Raw genomic sequence first — 19,877 nt, forward strand, 5'->3', positions numbered from 1 at the left:
ATTACGTTAATTCCAAAACCAGATAAACACACCACAGAAAAAGAGAAGTACAGGCCAATATCCTTGATGAACATAGATGCTAAAATTCTCCACAAAATTCTAGCAAATCAGATTCAGCAATACATTAGAAAGATAATACACCATGACCAAGTGAGATTTATACCAGGGATGCAAGGATGGTACAATATCCGCAAATCAATAAAAGGCGATACATCACATAAACAAATTGAGAGACAAAAATCACATAATCATATCAATTGATGCAGAAAAAGCATTTGATGAAATCCAACAAACTTTTTTGATTAAAACTCTCAGCAAAGTGGGAATAGAGGGATCATACCTCAATATAATAAGAGCCCTATATGACAAACCTACAGCCAACATCATACTCAATGGGCAAAAACTAAACTAATTTCCCCTAAGAACAGGAACAAGACAAGGATGCCCACTTTCACTACTCCCGTTCGACATAGTATTAGAAGTACTAGCCATAACGATCAGACAAGAAGAAGAAATAAAAGGCATCAAAATTGGAAAAAGAAGAAGTAAAACTGTCCTTACTCACAGATGACATGATACTATACATAGAAAACCCCAAAGACTCCATCAAAAAACTATTAGACCTAATAAATGAATTTGGCAATGTAGCAGGATACAAAATCAATGCCCAGAAATCTATGGCCTTTTTATACACCAATAATGAACTCACAGAAAGAGTAATGAATAAAACAATCCCATTTACCACTGCACCAAAAAAAATTAAGATACCTAGTAATAAACTTAACCAAGGACATAAAAGACCTGTACCCAGAAAACTACAGGACATTGAAAAAAGAGATAGAGGAAGACATAAACAAATAGAAGGACATACCATGTTCATGGATTGGTAGACGCAACATCATTAAAATGTCCATACCACCTAAAGCAATCTATAGATTCAAAGCAATACCTATTAAAATACCAATGGCATGCACAGCTATCCTCAGAAAGAAGAACAAAGTTGGAGGGATCACAGTACCAGACATCAAACTATATTACCAAGCCACGGTTCTCAAAACTGCATGGTACTGGCATAAGAACAGACATATAGACCAATGGAATAGAATAGAGGACCCAGAAATGGACCCAAGCCATTATACTCGATTAATATTTGACAAAGGAGGCAAGAGCATACAATAAAGTCAAAACAGCTTCTTTAATAAGTGGTTCTGGGAAATTTGGTCAGATACATGCAAAAAAAAGAAAGAAAGAAACTAAATCAACTTACACTGTACACAAAAACAAACTCAAAATGTCTAAAGGACTTGAATGTAAGATGTGAAACCATAAAAATCCTACAAGATTCCATAGGCAGGAAAATTGCAGACATATGTCGTAGCAATATCTTTACAGACACAGATCCTAGGGCAAGAGAGACTAAGGAGAAAATAAACAAATGGGACTACATCAAAATAAAAAGCTTCTGCACAGCAAAAAAAACCAACAACAAAACAACAAGAAAGCCCATTGCATGTAAGAACACATTTGCCAATGTTATCTCTGATAAGGGTTTAATCTCCAAAATTTACAGTGAACTCATACAACTTAACAAAAGAAAAATAAACAGCCCAATAAAATAAGGGGCAAAGGACCTAAATAGACACTTATCAAAAGAGAACATTCAGAAAGCCAAGAGACACATGAAAACATGCTCAAAGTCACTAATCATATGAAAGATGCAAATCAAAACAACAATGAGGAACCATCTTACACCTGTCAGAAAGGCTATCATCAACAAATTACAAGTGTTGGTGAGGATGCAGAGAAAAAGGAACCCTTCTTCACTGCTAGTGGGAATGCAGAATGGTGCAGCCATTGTGGAAAATAGTATAGCATTTCCTCAAAAATTTAAAATGGAGCTGCCATTTGACCCAGTAATACCACTTCTAGGAATATATCCCAAGAAAATAGAAACATCAGTCAGAAAGGATATATGCACCCCTATGTTCATAGCAGCACAATTTATAATAGCTAAGATTTGGATACAGCCTAAATGCCCATTAGCAGATGAGTGGATCAGAAAACTATGGTACATCTACACAATGGAATACTATGCTGCTATTAAAAAGAAGGAATTCTTACCATTTGCAGCAGCATGGATGGAACTGGAGAGCATTATGCTAAGTGAAATAAGCCAGGCAGTGAAAGAAAAATACCACATGATCTCACTCATTTATGGATAATAAAGAACATTATAACCTGATGAACAAAAGGAAAGATACAGAGGCAGAGAAGCATCGAGCAGACTTTCAAATTACAGCAGGAAGGCTGGGGAGTATTAGGGGGGAGGGGTAAGAGATCAACCAAAGAACATGTATGCATGCATATAAGCATAACCAATGGACACAAGACACTGTAGGGTGGGGTGAGGGAATGTGCTGGGGGGTAGGGGAGGCCAGGGGAAGGTCAATTGGGGAAAAAAAAGGAGACATATGTACTACTATTTGTAATACTTTAAACAATAATAATAATAATAAAAAGGGACTTGGATTGAGTCCCTTCTGCCCTAAGTGTAGTTATTTAGGGAAGATAAAACTTTGTGATTCATTAGCTGGCTGTAAATTGCTCAGATTATTTGGTCTCAGTTTCCCTTATTCCACTTGCCAAGGATGTTCCCTAGCTTCTTAGTGTCCTGCCTCACAAGGATTGCCAAGATCTTTCAGCAGCTGGAATATGGCTCTGTTGACATGTTAATGACAGACGTCTAGCTTCTAGAACTATGAGCAAATAAATTTCTCTTATTTTAAGCCTCCTTGTTTATGGTAATTTCTCAGATTGATGAAACTAACACACTGGGCAAAGCAAGTCACATTATCCCACCCAATTCCAAGAGGGTGGGAGGAACAGTCCCGCTGTGCTGAATAGTCTCCCTCAGATCCATACTCTCCCCTTCCATACTCTTGTTCCCCAAAGCCACACTTCAAGAACTGCATGAACAGACTTCTTTCCATCTAACTTCTGGTTGAGATTTGCCCAGAGCAGGAGTTTGGGAGGTGGGAGGCGAGTGGAGTCATGGCCACCTTCCTCTCTGCCAGGCTGCTAGTGGCTGTTCCTCTCCCAAAATCCCCAGCTCCTGCCACGCAGCCCTCCTTAGATTCTCCATTCTCTCAGGGTTCTCCTAACCACTTCTCTCCTTGCATCTCCAGAACTAGAGAGGAGGGGGCAACAGCTGCTGTTAGCTCACAACACTTCTCCTTTCCTGGTCACTTTCCCTTAACCCTGCCCACACTGTCGTAAACAGTTCCTTTATTAATCTCCTCTCAGCATCTTCATTTGGGCACGCCATCTGTTTTTGAGTAAGAATCAGTGGATACACATATTGTACTATTAGGAGGTGAGCTGGAATCTTGGTGGCCACAGTGGGGACCACCTCACTGAGCTGAGAAGCGGCACTAATGAAGCAACAGAGGGAACTTCAAGGAGAGGGACCGACCATCACACAATTGCTTTGTCTCCGCCATTCCTTCACTCAGGCAGAGGAAGGAGCATGAGCTCAGAAGCAAGACATACTTCAGTTCCACCATTTATTACATGAGATATGAACCTTTCTCGAACTCAGTTTCTTCATATGCACATTGGATATAACAATGATGTGGATATAACAATGCTTTCCTTATGGATCATTTAAGGATCCAGGGAGACAAATATAAAAATAACCTAAGTGTGGTAGGCAGCATAATGCTTGCCAAAATTTCCAAACTCTAATCCCTGGGGATTTTCCAATGTGTTACTTTATATAGCAAAAGAGACTTGTGGAAGTGATTAAGGTTACAGACCTAAACATGGGGAGATTATCCTGGATTCCCAGAGGCACCCAATCTAATCACTTGAGTATTTAAGGTAGACGGGGAGGAAGAAGAGTCAGTCATCGAAATGTGGCAGAAGAAGAGGAGGCAGGACAACCGGAGAAGGCTTTAATGCATCATGGGCGCTACACACAGTTACCCAAAGCCAGCCTGTCGATGCTGACCCCCTCCAAGATGGCAGCCAGAAAGGAAATGGGAACCTCAGTCCCACAGACTCTGAATTCTGACAAACACTTCAATGAACTTGAAGGTGGATTCTCCCCTAGAGCCTTCTGAAGGGAACACAGCACAGGCAACACCTTGGTTTTGGCCATGGGAGACCAGAAGCAGAGAAACCATTGCACTTCTGACCTGCAGAACTGTTGCATAATGAATGGGTATCATTTTAAGCCCCTACATTTGTAGTAATTCCTTCTGGAAGCGACAGTAAATACTACAGTATGATGAGTCCCTGGTGCATAGTAAGCACCCTCTACATGTATGTTATGTGTCTCCAAATGGGACAGTTAGTTAGTTAAGGTACAGAGAGGCCTTCCCAGGACCCCAAAGATTATGTGCTCTCAAAGAAAAACAGGTGCTGCAGTTTTACAACTAACCTAGAAGCTGGCTCTCTCTAGTGCTTTCCAGCTGTGGTGAGTGTGGGCTCCCTACCTGAGCAGCCTCCAGCAACAGCAGCAGGGGGAGTGGGAAGAGCTGTGCTTGTCCCTGACTTGGGCAAATCAAGCCTGGGCTCAAGGACTTCCCCATGGAAATGCACTCTCATCCCTCTGGTAGAATATCCCCTACCCAAACCCTCAGTCCTGCCTTCTCCTACTTGGAGGCAGTTTTGATTCTAATATTTTTCCCTCATGGAAGCACAGGCCAGGCAAATCATTTCCTTCTACTGGAGCCTTCCTTCTGTTTCCCTCAGCTAAATCTATCTCTCTAACCACATGTCAGTATCTTCCAGCTGCCTAACCATCTAAACCCAGTCCTGGCCTATTGAGCACAGACACTCTGCCACACAGCTTCATTTGGTGACTGGGGCAACTGTGCTTTTCTGAGTGGGTCAAGTTTAAATAACACCCTAGGACACTGGGCCCTGAGCCAGGTATCAAGGATGTGGGTCCCTCAGCGTTCAATCACCAACAAAGTGTATAGGAGGACACGCGGACTAAGGGCTTTCCACTGCCCACAGACTTGTGCCTCTGGCTTGAATCAAAATTGTACACACTTGGCCCAATCCCAGTGCCTCTCCAGGGTTTCAGACAGCAATTGGTGATCCTTTAGATAATATTTTCCCTGTCCTTCTCAGGGACTCACCTCACTGTAAGGAGACTCTAATAATAGGAAGTAATATTGATTGTGTGCTTACTGTGCACCAGGCACTGCTCTATGTAGCTGTAAAAGTGTTAACAGCAATTTCTCAAGGCAATTTAAAGAGTTAATTTCTATTATTTTCATCACGCAGCTTCACAAAGGAGGAAAGGAGGGCTCAGAAGTGTTAAGTAACTTGTCCAAGGTTAACCGTAGTGCGTGGCTAGAGATGTAAACTCATACCTGGGCTAAAGCGTTTCTGTAATACTACACATCACACGGATTTTCTTGCTTGATTCAACACACACACAGAGCTTTTAAGGTCTTGACCAAGCACTGTGACAGACCCTGGAAATACAAATATACCCTGGAAAGATTTCATTTTCTCCTAGCTAACATGGTAGAATAGGAGATAGGTATGTACAAAAAATATATAAATGCATTTTATTAGCAGTATAAACAAAGTGCAATGGAAGAGGTAATTAGATGTTATAGGGCCATGGTCGGCAAACTGGGGCTTGCGAGCCACAAGCGGCTCTTTGGCCCCTTGAGTGTGGCTCTTCCACAAAATACCACAGCCTGGGCCAGTCTATTTTGAAGAAGTGGCATTAGAAGAAGTTTAAGTTTAAAAAATTTGTCTCTCAAAAGAAATTTCAATCGTTGTACTGTTGATATTTCGCTCTGTTGACTAATGAGTTTGCCGACCACTGTTATAGGGTGTAAAGGAAAAGTGGGGAAAAAACTTAGGAAGATAGACTTAAACAAGAGAGACAGAGAGAGAAAAGTATCACATATAATCATGGGCCAAGTGCCCATTATTCCCCATTGCCTTTGTTTCCTCATCACTAAAATGAGGATCATAATACCCACTCCATGCCTGTTGTGAAGATTAATTTTGGTAATAAATGGAATGTGAATTACCTGTGTTCAAAATATTCTACTACACATTACACTCTCAATTTTCACCCAAAAGAACTCTTAAGTAAATATAAGAGCTCAAAATCTAAATAAAAATGCTTAGAAATGTTAAAAGGGAAACAGACATATAAGGTAGTTAGATACTGGAGAAAGTTATCTCAGAGAGAAGCTAATCAAAACTAGGAAGCTTGCTTTTGATTCTGTCTCCTGGAATAGGCCTCCTCTTGCCTCAACATCAAAACACATCCCAGCTGATTCCCAAGAGCTGAGGTGGTCACTCAGGTGGCCTCTTATTCACCTGGTTTAAGAGTACTCCATTTTCTCTTTTTTTAAATCCTGACCAGATTATACTTATTCATTGCTTTTTTTTTTTTTTTGAGAATGGAAAGTGAAAAGGTGGAAGGGAGAGAGGGATAAAGAGAGAGAAGAGAGAGGAAGGGAGAGAGAAAGAGAGAGAATCATCCATGTGACAGACACACATTCAGCACATGCCCTGACGGGGACCAAGCATCAAACCTGCAATCCAGCTGCATGTCTTTGTCTGGAAATCAAACCAAGGACCCTTCCCTGCTCAAACTGATGCTCTAACCACTTAGCGACTCCTGCCAGGGCAAGATTACTCCATTTTCTGCACAAAACTACATGAGGTACTTAGCCTCAGCAGCTCCCAGCATAAAACAGAACATCATTCCAAGTCTATGTGTGAAGGTTGTGGACAGTCCTTCCTGGTCACTCCTCAGCTTTAGGGGGTCCTTTGGTCTCAGGGACAGCTGGCAGCCTTATTTAGCCAACCAGCTGCCCTGTGGTACACAGTGTCCCCAGTGCTCTAAGTCTGGTGGGTGATTATTTTTGTCTTTTTTTAATCATTAAAAAAAACAAGACTTTCAAATTTCACTGAAGCAATGCTTGTCTCCAGTCACATCAACACATTTATTAAACGCCTTCTGTTTGCCCTATTGAATGGGAACTCTTAGAGGAGGGAATACTTAAAAAACTCTCTGATTTTAAATAAATGACAATGTTGAGGGAAAGAGGTTTACACAAGGAAACCATGAAAAGTGACATAGTATATAATGCACTGGGAGTGGCAATGTTATTTCCTGGTTTTATTACTATGAGGATGGAGTGCGATAGGAGATGCCATGGGTAGAGGATTTGGAGAAGTGGGGTGTTGTGGTGGGAAATTGCTTTCTTCTCCAGCAGGTAAGAGAAAAACAACCAACGGCGCAGACAGGCTATGCACCCTTTAGAGTAGCCACCAGACACTGGCTTGTGACAAGAGAGTCCATCATTTAGGATAAATGTTACTGGCAGTTTTACAAGGTCTTTTGCTTCAGTTTGAATGATGTGCCTGTGTAATTCAGTGAGATATTGAAAGAAAGTGAAGGGATTAGTCAAAAACCATATATGCATAACAGAGACCACTGTGTGGCCACAGCCAGAGGTAAAGGCGGGGGAGGGGGGTGTGGGGGGGAGAGTGTTGGTGGAGGTTGTCAGAGGGAAGAGAGAATGGGGACAGAAGGATCCAGAGAGTAGATGATATTTCATTGAGTTGTACACTTGAAACCGGTATAGTTTTGGGAACCAATGTCACTCTGATAAATTCAATTTTTTTTTTTTTTTTAAAGGAAGCCCTTGTGTATACTGTGGCTTGGAACCACATTTTGAATCTTTTTTTTTTTTTCCAAACAGGAGAGGACAGTGGAGGGAGGATCCTGGTGTCCAGGATGGAGCAAGAAGGACGACAGGAACCTTGGAGAGGGGCGGGGTCAGTGAAGACCCAGTGAGCCAGGGCACATACTCCAAGCCTCTCTTGGCCAGAGGGACCAGGACCCCCGGGGGCAAGGTGGTGGTTGGCAAGGAAAGCTTTGCCCTTGAAGCCCAGCATTCGCCACCTCCCTGGAGGGGGCTCCAGGTCTCCGCGGAGCCTCAGGGAGTACGAATGAGTCCAGGAATCTGAGGGACTCCTGTCAGCAGCGACATTGGCTGGGCTGGGTGGGAGCAGGTGTGGGATGGCCAGAGCTTCAGAGTGCAGCCAGCAGCGGGGCGTTGGGTCCTGCTTGTGACGGGCAGCAACTCAGGGTTCTGACTGTGACGCCAGTGGTTGCTCCAGATTCTGCCCTGGCGGTGATGGCAGCAGCCTCTGCCCCTTCGCTGGCGCGATGTGGCCCCTGTTGGTGCTGCTGCTGCTGGGCTTGGCGAGCTGCGGTGAGCGGCCCCTATCCTGGTTCTGTGGATCCCTTCTCCTTGGCGCCAGTCCGGCCCCGCAGCTCCATGGAGAGCATGGCCAGTGAGGACATGGGGCTCCCTGCAAGCCCTGCGCGAAAGTGGGAGGCCCCTGGGGTACTCAGGCGCTCCCTTCCTTCCTTCCTCTCCCTCCTCTTCATCTTCCCCAGGTGACAACCCTTCATCTCCTTCCCCTGCTCTCAGCCTCCAGAGGCACACACTGAGGAAGACTCCAAACTGTGCACCTCACGGGAAAATTAACTAGAAAGAAAAGGCGCCTTCTTTGGCGAGTGGGTGGCAGCTGTTAGGGTCCCCCTCTTGGGCTCCCCTCTTCCCTCCTAGGCACTTAAATGCACTGGGATGAAGGCAGGAGAGTGGGAGAGTCTGGTCTTCTAGCCATTGAAGTGCACATTTTGGCGAAGTCTGCAAGATGTTTTTTTTTTTTTGTTTTTTTTTTTCCTGTTTGCCCTCCCACATGAACATAGGAGGTAAGGGAGAAATACCTGATACAATTTTTATTTCCAACACACCATTTAATCAGAAGAATCCCCCCCCCCTTTTAAATTTATTAAACCCTAGAAATAGACTTCCTGTAAACTCAACCTCCCTGCCCCACCAACCACTTTAGTAGAGTCCAAAGAGCACATTCAAGTGTCCCCCTGTGTTTGGGGAACAGTTTAATGACAATGGATTTGACTTCAAATATGAAGACAATTTGCAGCTAAGTGGAATTTGGTAATCTTCTATTCCAAAAGCATTTTGGCCCCAAGCTTTAGGAAACTATTATTTTAAAAAAAAAAAAATGTGCTTCATAAAAACTGAGGAAAGCATGTGATTTTTTGGTGTGGCTCTATAGGCTATGCCTGTCACATTTCACATTCAAAGACCCTTTTGTTAACTTTTTCTAAGATTCTAATTGGGTTTGAGTAACAGTAACAAAACAATTGTTATATTTGATTCTATAATTTGAACTTAATTACATTTAAACTGATAATTAGCCTCATTGTGCAGTTCATAAATCCTTGTGAATTCAGCTATTTTCAAGATGCTCTTAAGACCCTGCTTACCACTTTCCCCATTCTCCAAAAATCCTGGGATGTTGGAGCTGTTTATAATCACTGTCTATTATCTGAAGAGTTGATTTAGATAAAGTAGTGTTCCCTGTCATTATCTTTAATGGCTCATTGCTGTTACTATCAAAATAACTAAAATAATACTGCTTTCAGAAACCCATTTTCTGATCAGAATGCAAGTTGAACCAGATTAAAATTGTCATGTAATATCACTAAATCAGACTGTAGGCATCAACAGCTATTCTGAAGAATAAAAGTGATAAATCATATATTGTTTTAAAAGCAAAGGTTCTGTTTTCATGTAGATTAGAAAGAACTGCTATAATGTTACTTTCAGGGATAGCATTCCTGTTAGTAATAGTTAAGATCATGTATTATAAGCACTCATCTATAATAATAAAAGTGTAATATGCTAATTAGAGTGGACATCCTTCCGGACTTCCTTCTAGAAGACCTTCTAGACGAAGCTGGGGCTGTGAGGGAAGCCCGGGCCCCAGGTGCCAGAGAGAAGCTGGTGCCAGCAGCTGGGGAAATAAAGGCCTACTCTTGCACAAATTTTGTGCATTGGGCCTCTAGTTTACATATAATATCAATGTGCTCAAGTCCTTATAGAGTCATAGAATTCAGAATTTATGGTGTTTTAATGTACAAAGTTAATAATCTAAAAAAGAAAATCAGAATAGAGGCCTTATGCACTTGAGCTGTGATAATTCTCTATAATAATAAAAGTGTAATATGCTAATTAGACTAGACAACCTTCTGGATGAAGCTGCAGCAGCGAGGGCCAAGCCCCTTGCATGAATTTTGTGCATTGAGCCTCATCTATAATAATAAAAGGGTAATTAGACTGGGTCGACCAGACATCTTCCAGACTTCCGACTTCCTTCTGGACAAAGCCACAATGGTGGGGGCCAAAGCAGAGGCAGTTAGGGGCAATCAGGCTGGCAGGGGAGCAAGCAGTTAGGGGTGATCAGGCCAGCAGGGGAGCAGTTAGGGAGCAATCAGGCCAGCAGGCAGAGGATGATAAGGCAGGCAGGCAGAGGTGGTTAGGGGCAATCAAGCAGGCAAGCAGGTGAGTGGCTAGCAGCCAGAGGTCCCGGATTGTGAGAGAGATGTCCGACTGCCGGTTTAGGTCCGATCCTGTAGTCTGACATCCCTCAAGGGGTCCCAGATTGGAGAGGGTGCAGGCCAGCCTGAGGGACACCCCCACCACAGTGCACAAATGTCATCCACTGGGCCTCTAGTATATAATAAAAACGTAATATGCTAAGTGTCCTGGAGTCCGGTTGTCTGTTCAACCAATCAAAGCGAATTATGCTAATGATACGCTAAGGCCCCTCAACTGCTCACTATGACATGCACTGACCACCAGGGGGCAGACTGTTAATGGGTTGACCAGTCACAATGATGTGCACTGACCACCAGGGGGCAGATGCTCTGACCCGTAGGTTAGTTTGCTGCTGAGGTCCAGCAGATCAGGACTGAGCAAGACAGGCCAAACACACCCTGGAACCCTCCCACGGTCCATCCCCAGCTGGCCAACCTCCCACGTTCCTCCCGGGCCCCAATTATGCACCTGTGGGGTCCCTCAGCCTGGCCTGTGCTCTCTTGCAATCCAGGACCCCTCAAGGGATGTCAGATAGCTAGTTAGGCCGGATCTCACAAGCCAGTTGGGGGGACCCAACTGGTGCATGAATTCATGCATCACGCTTCTAGTTGTTGTATAAAAACCAATGGATTTCTGTGTGTGTTTAATATTGTTATAAAAGGGCACCTGTGAAGAGATGCTAACATCCTTAGAGCACAAGAAGTTATAAACTAAGGTATTTGAGAGACTGAGTTTAGACAATAGAAGTAGGAAGACAGTCCATGGTCTTTTATGGTCATTTGTACTCAGACTTTGATTTTGATTTTGTTACCAGTTGGGGTTACTGCCTGGGACCTTGGTTCTTTTCGTCGATGCACAAAAGAGCTTAAGGTCAACAGAAAATAAAAGTAAAGCAAAATGGGGTTTATTGAAAATACATTCCAAATGAGACACCAGTGAGTCAACAGAGTGTGGGAGAGAACATAGTGAGAGCAGCCAATTGCAGGGCTGTTGTAGCTCACTGGGAAGTCAGAGAAAAGGGGCCTTGGAGACAGGTTGTGGGGGTGAGCCCAGGATGAGCTGTAGCTGCCCATTTCTCCCTGAATGCAAGTATCATGGGGACCTTTAAAGGTTAGGGGATATGTGCCTGTGGGGAAAGCAAGGAAAGGGAATGGCATGGGATTGCTCCCTGGAGGTAGAGTACATGCTAGAGAGAGCATGGCCCACAACTCCTGGGTTCTAAAGAGGGATTGTATGTGTGGAACCTTTCACTTGCATCCAGGGATGATTGACTGAAGCTATCTTTCTTCTGGGCATGCCCTTACCATAATGTATACAGAAAACCCACAGGGGTGTGGTCAAAACTGAAATGCAAATATTATTATAATTAGTCCAGATTTCTAGTAAGATCACATTGGCATTGAGGTCATGTCCTTTTCCTCTGAGCTGGGGCCCAATACAGGCAGGCTCCAAACCTGGCAACTGTCAGTCTGCTGGGCTGCCCATAGAGAGGAGGTCTGAAGGCAAAGTTGGTCCAACCCTTGTTCAGGACCCCAGGACAGAACCCACCCCAGCCACTCATTTAATTTCCTACACAACACTTTCAGATTCACTTGCAAATGACTGGTAATCAAATGCCATTTACTGGTAGCCACTACAGTTTTAGTTGATCTTTGTAGTAAAACAAATTATCTAAAATGCCCATTCCATCTAATTACAGGCAAACTCTAATCCCCTGTATTGGTTTAAAAGATGCAGAATGAATTATTATGCTCCATCCCTCCCTCATGCTTTATATGTCAAGTTATACTTTGATTAAAAGCACATCAACATTTTCAGTGGAATTTAAAAACTGATAAATAAAACCTTACTCAAATAATGAGTAAGTATATGAACTATTAGTAGTTATTTTTCAAAGTGAGTTTTTAAAAGCAAGGGTACACATGATTATAAAACAAGTTTATTGTCCAAGTATAGTAGTAATTTGGCTTGCTTTAAATAAGATGTTTTCTTTTATCCTTAAAATATATTACTTTTAAACACATGTTTCTATTTTGAGGAAGCAACTGCCTATCCTATTTGAAAGTCCTTATTTATGGGGCTGCCCCAGCGGTTTAGAGGCAGTGTGTTAAAGCATTATACTAAATGCCTACTATTAGGACATTTGCTCATGCTGTCATCTGTATTTTGGCAGATGTTTTATCTTTGCCACTGAGTTGTTAATGGAGATTTGAAAGGCTAGGTTCTAAAGATGAAAAATAGGTGTTTTTTTCCAAAATTGATAAATATTCTGAATCCAAAATGATCACTTATATTATTAAAACTGTGCGTAGTCCTTAATGTTGATTCAACAATGGCTAGTATAGGCATTGCCTTTAACACATTAATGTTATTTTTGCGACACAATTTTTATAAAGCAATTTACCCAACTTTTAGGTTTTGCTGCCATACCTTTTTATACAAGATTTTAAAATTCTATATTTTTATATCTTGTGCCCAATACAGTGCACTATAGCTGTCATGAAGCTACTTTCACTTGTAGAGCTATATTGTCTATGATAAAAGAATAATAATAATAGTATAGAATCAATTTTGCTGAACTTGTTGTAATACTAAAGTAAAAAATACAAAGCACCCAGGAGATTTGATTCTGACAGACCTAGGCTAACACAGTAGAACCTGGATTTCCTCTCTGTGTGGTTATGTGGAGGTGAAATGGGAGTTAGAAGCCACACCCTCCTCTACTTCCTTCCATACCCATGGAGCAGTTGTATATGACTCCATATCTGGTCAACCCAGGGATTGAGAATATTAATGCATATTTCAATACATGTCAAACTGATGGGTTAAAAGACAAGGCAGGGAATTGGGCAAGTGCAAGGTGTGTCAAAATGTTTTTACCTGTTTCAAGCCACATATGAGCTCCCTTGCTATTCTCCAAGCACTTTGCAAGGCCTTCCTGGACATAGAGACAAATTTCCAAACTTTATACCTCTTATCAACATAAAATGCAGTTACCAAGTACCTTAATAAGGCCTTAATGTGGGATGTTACTGAATTTACACTGCCCTTCCCCCTGTAATTCTAGCTCAACCACTGCACTTCTTATAAGACCACTTTACAATTTAGAGGCTATTAATTTGAGTCAGAACTAGACACTCAGGAGACACTCCACTTTACCCCAGACCTTGGTTGATCTCTATCGAAGAGATCTGACTAAACCCACTTTTTTTACCTTAATTCTAACCCAATTCAGTTGGAAGCTCCAGTTTTTCATTCCGTGGTCAACATCTGTGGTAAAACGAATTCATTTCTAGCAGGTATCTTTATTCATGAGCTTTGCTTCATTTACCTTAGTGACTGTTGAGACTTCTTACCCCATTCCTGAATAGCCATTTCAAACAAACAATTATTTTCCTACTCCAAAAAAATGGTGATGTATGGTGTAGATTATTTCAACTTCCCTCCCACCATTTCTAAACTTACCTATAATATTCTACGTAACCTTCATCACGTTCTCCCTTCTCACCCAGTTTCAGAAGTATACCTATTCACCTTTGTAAGTAAAAGGTCACCTGTATACACCTCTTTCACTTCCACCACCTTAGAGACCTACCTAATCTGCCGGAGCCTGCCGGCATCAGTCGAACAGTACCTGCAAGGGGGGTGAGGATGAGAAATGATAGCCAGAAAACAGGATGGGATCGGAAGGACAGAAGCACTTCCCGCTTGCCATCCCGAGTTTATTTTTCTCCACACTTTTATACAGGGTCAGTTACATTCCATACATTACATCATTCCTATAATGTGGTAAGCATAATTATACCCTTTTGTTTAAGGTTTCCTACTGACCTTTACACAAAGCTCCTTATCTTGGCTAAGATCCTAACGGCTATACCTGTACACACACCTCTGAGGCCACCTAAATTCCTTTCCATCATATAATCTAGCCATGCTTCTTGCTGAAGGATAATTACGCTTACACATTAACTGTGCTTAAAGGTTAACTAAGCTTTAGGGGGCAGAATGTGTGATTACTAAACTATTGTGCTTAGGGGTCTCTAAGCCTAAGGGGGGCAGGATGTATGACTAACCTTGGGAACAGGCAGGCCACTTTGTGAAACCTGCCCTCTCAGGACTTTGTCAACTGAGGTTGCTCCTGACACTAATCAATTTAATTCTTCAGTCTTATATCTTAGATCTTTCCTTCTCCCTTGGTACTTTCACCATAGCTTGCAGACATGCTTAAGTTTTACCCCATATTATAAATAAATAAATAAATAAATAAATAAATAAATAAATAAATACAAGAAGAACCAAAACAATATTAACCTGTTCCTGTCTCCTCAGCCCTTCCAATATCACCTTCTCTCTCTGTTCTCTTCCACTGTTAAATTTAATGAAAGAATAATTGCCTCTTCTTTCTCCCCTCCCATTTATTCTCAATGCAATATGACTTCTCATCCCACTAGCCTGTTGCCATTTTATAGATACAGTACCCAGTGATGTAATTTTTAATCTAGGCACTATTTGTACTTATCACACTTGACATCTATTTTGTTCATAATAAGAAACTTTCTTGATGTCTATAGTGGAGGTCTTTGCTGAGTCACCTACTTCTCACACTACTTCTCACTTTCTTAGTTTGTTCTTTTTTAACTATTTGCTCTATAATCATTGGTATTCTCCAATATTTAATTCTATGATACCTGCTCTGTTGCTTTGAAAGGACTCTTTGGGAAATCTTGTTTATGCTCATGATTTCAATTATCAGTTATATTCTTGGTCTTTGTAGTTTTCACATACTTACCAAATGTTCAATAAATTGAAGCTAGAGTTGACTAACTTTGGCTCTTCCTGTCAAACTTAAGGAACTCTTCTATCTCGCCTGCAACTGACTTAGTTGAAATTTTGCATTGAAATATACATATAGAGTAATTGTTACATAATCAGGTCTATAGAAGTAAAAAGTGGAAGGTTCTCTTAAAATATGGAAGAAGAAGAAATCCTCCCTATACCTATTTTTTGGGTATTCCTTTCTTGGGATTCAGACTTTAACTTTATTACATTCATGAGGAATGTAATGAGGCATACTTGCTGGACCCTGGGTTTAATCCGTAGGCTACAAAATGAAGACATTGTCCTTGCTTTTTACCCTTTCTCCTAATGGGAGACTAATTAAATCAAATATTAATTACAAGGTTTAGTAATAAGGGTAGTGACAGAACTTAAGAGGGAGTGATGGGAGCAATAAGGAGAAGATGAATATAGTTGAGTAGAGTAGAAAGGGGAACAGGATTATCATGTGAACTGTGCATTAGCAGGAAGAGCCAGTCACTTCTGGCTTCCATTTATTGAGCATTTGCTAAGTATGTGAACGGCATTGAGATAAGAATTTTGTGTTCCTTATCTCATTAAATCTTAACAAAATCTCCAGAAGGTATATACTATCACTTCCCATTTTATAGATGAGGAAGCTGAGGTGCACAGGTTAAATAATTTGCCTAAGGTTATATCTCTACAAGGGGCTAAGGCTTGACCCAATGTCTGACTCCAATCTATACACCCAGAGAAGGGTCAGGGCCTCTAGCATGAAGGAATATGTGCAAAAGCACGGACATGAGAATACATAGGCATATTCATGGGATTTAAAGAAGGTCATTATAATTGGACCTTAGTTTGGAAATGAGGAAGGACAAAAGGTGGGGCTGGACAGGGTCTTGAAGGACCTAGCTTATATTCCATGCTAATACACTTACTATTTAGCCTGAAGAGATGGGCAGGGGTTGTTAAAGTAGAGTGAGCAAAAGAGTGCCCAAGTGCATTTAGAACATTTGTTTCTGGAACTGTGGAAAATACACTGGGGCTGGGATGGGGAAATGTTGAGGCTGGAGTCAGAGAGCTACTTAAATAGCAGTAGTTCAAGGGAGAAATGAGGAATGTCTCATTCATACAACCCGCATTGCATTTAGGAACTATTAAATAGGCTGGGTCTACCAAAAATATCCATGGTTAAAAAGAGGGAAGGATCCAGCATGATTCTTAGGCCCAGTCTGGTTGACTGGTAGATAATACTTTACGGAGGTGAGGGCTTGTGGTAAGGGTAGAAAGAGGGAAAATTGACATGTTGACTTTGATGTAACCGTACTAGGTCCAAGTAGAAATGCTCAGCACACAGTTGGCTTTCTCAGATCCTGAGGAGAAAGGTGGGACCTGGTTAAATAAAAGTGTGTAGGTAGTTAAATCCATGAATATGGGTAAATACTGGGGAGGGGGAGGCAGTGCTGACTATGAAGCCCTTAGGAACACTAATATTCATTGTGAATCACGGAATAGGTTTCAATAAGGAAAGGAAGCTGAGATGGGTGAACAAAGCAGTAGAAGGAAATTCAGAATCCAGAGATCTAGAGGCCAAGGGACAGGCACAAGGAAGAAGCTGCCCATTGGCTCAAGAACTGTAGAGAAGTTGAGATAGAAAGTGAACCATACAGATTAAAATTTTCACAAGGGATTGTTGGTTGCTTTGGCAAGAGCTGTTGTCGTAAAGCTGAGGTGGAGAGATGGGTGCTAGGGGGCAGAGATTTAGAAAATGAAATGGAGCAAAGAAATGATTTTAGGTTATTATTTTATGTTGCTAGGGACACAAGAGACAAATATGAGGGATTTTCTAAAGTTGGTGAATATTTTGCATGTTTTTAAACGTTTAAAAACAAAAGCAAAACCTATGTAAATGGAATAGGGGCATGTGGGAGGCTGATAATCAAATAGGAAAGTCCTTGTGGAGATTGATGGGTGGGGAGGTAAAAATAGAAACCACCTCTCAGGTAAAGGGATGCATTTATGAAGAGGAGAAATGGGGGTGAGAGGAGAGAGAAGTGTGGATTGCGGGGGTTGCAGGTCAATTTTAAGGTGAGGATTATTAGAAACTTCTGGCTTGTCATCTGGCATCACTGATGGATTCAATCTGAATTAAGAAATAAGAAGAGAGGGCTGCTTTGGAAAGTATGGAAAGAGCTCCTACAGAAGGAGAGAGATTTAAGAGCTGTTACAGAGGAGAGAAACTTTACATGTAACATGTTTTGTTTTGTTTTTGTTTTTTAATTCTTTATTGATTAAGGTATTACATCACCCCCCCACACACACACGCATGCCCTCACCCCTCTGGTGTTTGTGTCCATTGGTTAGGCTTATATGCATGCATACAAGTCCTTTGGTTGATCTCTCCTCCTTACCCCCACCCTCCCCTACCTTCCCTCTGAGGTTTGACAGTCTGATCAATGCTTCTCTGTCTCTGGATCTGTCCCTGTTCATCAGTTTATGTTGTTCATTATATTCCATAAATAAGTGAGATCATGTTATATTTATCTTTCTCTGACTTGCTTATTTCACTTAGCATAATGCTCTCCAGTTCCATCCATGCTGTTGCAATTGGTAAGAATTCCTTTTCTTTTACTGCAGCATAGTATTCCATAGTGTAGATGTACCACAGTTTTTTAATCCACTCATCTGCTGATGGGCACTTTGGTTGTTTCCAAATATTAGCTATGGTGAATTGTGCTGCTATGAACATCGGGGTGCATATATCCTTTCTGATTGGTGTTTCTTGGGGTATACTCCTAGAAGTGGGATCGCATGGTCAAATGGGAGTTTAATTTGTAGTTTTTTGAGGAAACTCCATACTTTTCTCCACAGTGGCTTCACCAGTGTGCAAAAGAGTTCCTTTTTCTTTGCTTCCTCACCAACAATTGTCGTTTGTTGATTTGCTGATGATAGCCATTCTGACAGGTGTGAGATGATACTGTATTGTTGTTTTGATTTGCATCTTCCGGATAATTAGTGACTTTAAGCATGTTTTCATATGTCTCTTGGCCTTCCTTCCATCTTCTTTCGAAAAGTATCTATTTAGGTCCATTGCCCATTTTTTGATTGGATTGTTTATCTTCCTTTTGTTAAGTTGTATGAGTTCCCTGTAAAGGTTGGAGATTAAACCCTTATTGGTGATGACATTGGCAAATATGTTCTCCCATGCAGTGGGCTTTCTTGTTGTTTTGTTAATGGTTTCTTTTGCTGTGAAAAAGCTTTTTATTTTGATGTAGTCCCATTTGTTTATTTTCTCTTTAGTTTCTATTGCCTAGGAGCAGTATCAGTGAAGAGATTGCTTCAGCATATGTCTGAGATTTTGCTGCCTGTGGATTCCTCTAGTATTTTTATGGTTCCCGTCTTATGTTTAAGTCTTTTATCCATTTTGAGTTTATTTTTGTGTATGGTGTAAGTTGGTGGTCTAGCTTCATTATTTTTTGCATGTATCTGTCCAATTTTCCCAACACCATTTGTTCATGCCTCCTTTGTCAAATATTAATTGAGATGGTGGTTTTGGGTCGATTTCTGGGTTCTCTATTCTATTCCATTGATCTATATGTCTGTTCTTGTGCTAGTACCAGGTTGTTTTAAGAACAGTGGCTTTGTAATACAGCTTGAAATCTGGTATTGGGATCCCACCTATTTTGTTCTTCTTTCTCAGGATTGCTGCAGCTATGCGGGCTCTTTTTTTATTCCAGATGAATTTTTGGAAAGTTCGTTCTAGGTCTTTGAAATATGCTGTTGGTATTTTAATGGGGATTGCATTGAATCTATAGATTGCTTTGGGTAGTATGGACATTTTAATGATGTTGATTCTACCAATCCATGAACACGGTATGTTCTTCTATCTGTTTATGTCTTCCTCTATCTCTTTTTTCAGTGTTGTAGTTTTTCGCATATAAGCCTTTTACTTCCTTAGTTAAGTTTATTCCTAGGTATCTTAATTTTTTTGGTGCGATGGTAAATGGGATTGCTTTTTTAGTCTCTCTTTCTGTAAATTCAATATTGGTATATAGAAATGCCATAGATTTCTTGGCATTAATTTTGTATCCTGCTACATTGCCTAATTCATTTATTAAGTCTAATAGTTTTTTGATGGAGTCTTTAGGGTTTTCTATGTATAGTATCATGTCATCTTCAAATAAGGACAGTTTTACTTCTTCTTTTCCAATATGGATGCCTTTTATTTCTTCTTCTTGTCTGATTGCAATGGCTAGTACTTCCAACACTATGTCAAACAGGAGTGGTGAGAGTGGGCATCCCTGTCTTATTCCTGTTCTTAGGGGAAATGGTTTTAGTTTTTGTCCATTGAGTATGATGTTGGCTGTGGGTTTGTCATATATTGCTTTTATTATGTTGAGGTATGATCCTTCTATTCCCACTTTGCTGAGAGTTTTTATCTAGAAGGGGTTTTGGATTTTGTCAGATGTTTTTCTGCGTCAATTGATATGACTATGTGATTTTTATCTCTTAATTTGTTTATGTGATGTATCACGTTTATTGATTTGAGGATATTGTACTATCATTCCATCCCTAGGATAAATCCTACTTGGTCATGGTGTATGATCTTTC

At 41.1% G+C, this 19,877-nt stretch overlaps 1 protein-coding gene across 10 annotated transcripts in view; it reads left to right on the plus strand.

Moving 5' to 3' along the window:
* Nucleotides 1–7,581: 7,581 nt before the first annotated feature.
* Nucleotides 7,582–19,877, plus strand: part of LOC103304301 (leukocyte surface antigen CD47-like) — a 131,202-nt gene continuing 118,906 nt past the window's right edge. For 3 of the 10 annotated variants that reach the window (XM_054714003.1, XM_054714005.1, XM_054714007.1), the window contains exon 1: nt 7,903–8,267. In XM_054714003.1, the coding sequence (XP_054569978.1) occupies nt 8,222–8,267 (46 nt within the window). In that variant the 5' untranslated portion in view covers nt 7,903–8,221. Of the gene's footprint in view, nt 7,592–7,751; nt 7,828–7,901; nt 8,268–19,877 lie in introns of those variants that run through there. The other 7 variants (XM_054713999.1, XM_054714000.1, XM_054714008.1 and 4 more) reach the window with 6 other exon arrangements.

This window comes from Eptesicus fuscus, chromosome 3 (genome assembly GCF_027574615.1).
Source record: "Eptesicus fuscus isolate TK198812 chromosome 3, DD_ASM_mEF_20220401, whole genome shotgun sequence".
NCBI classification, from domain to species: Eukaryota; Metazoa; Chordata; class Mammalia; order Chiroptera; family Vespertilionidae; genus Eptesicus; species Eptesicus fuscus.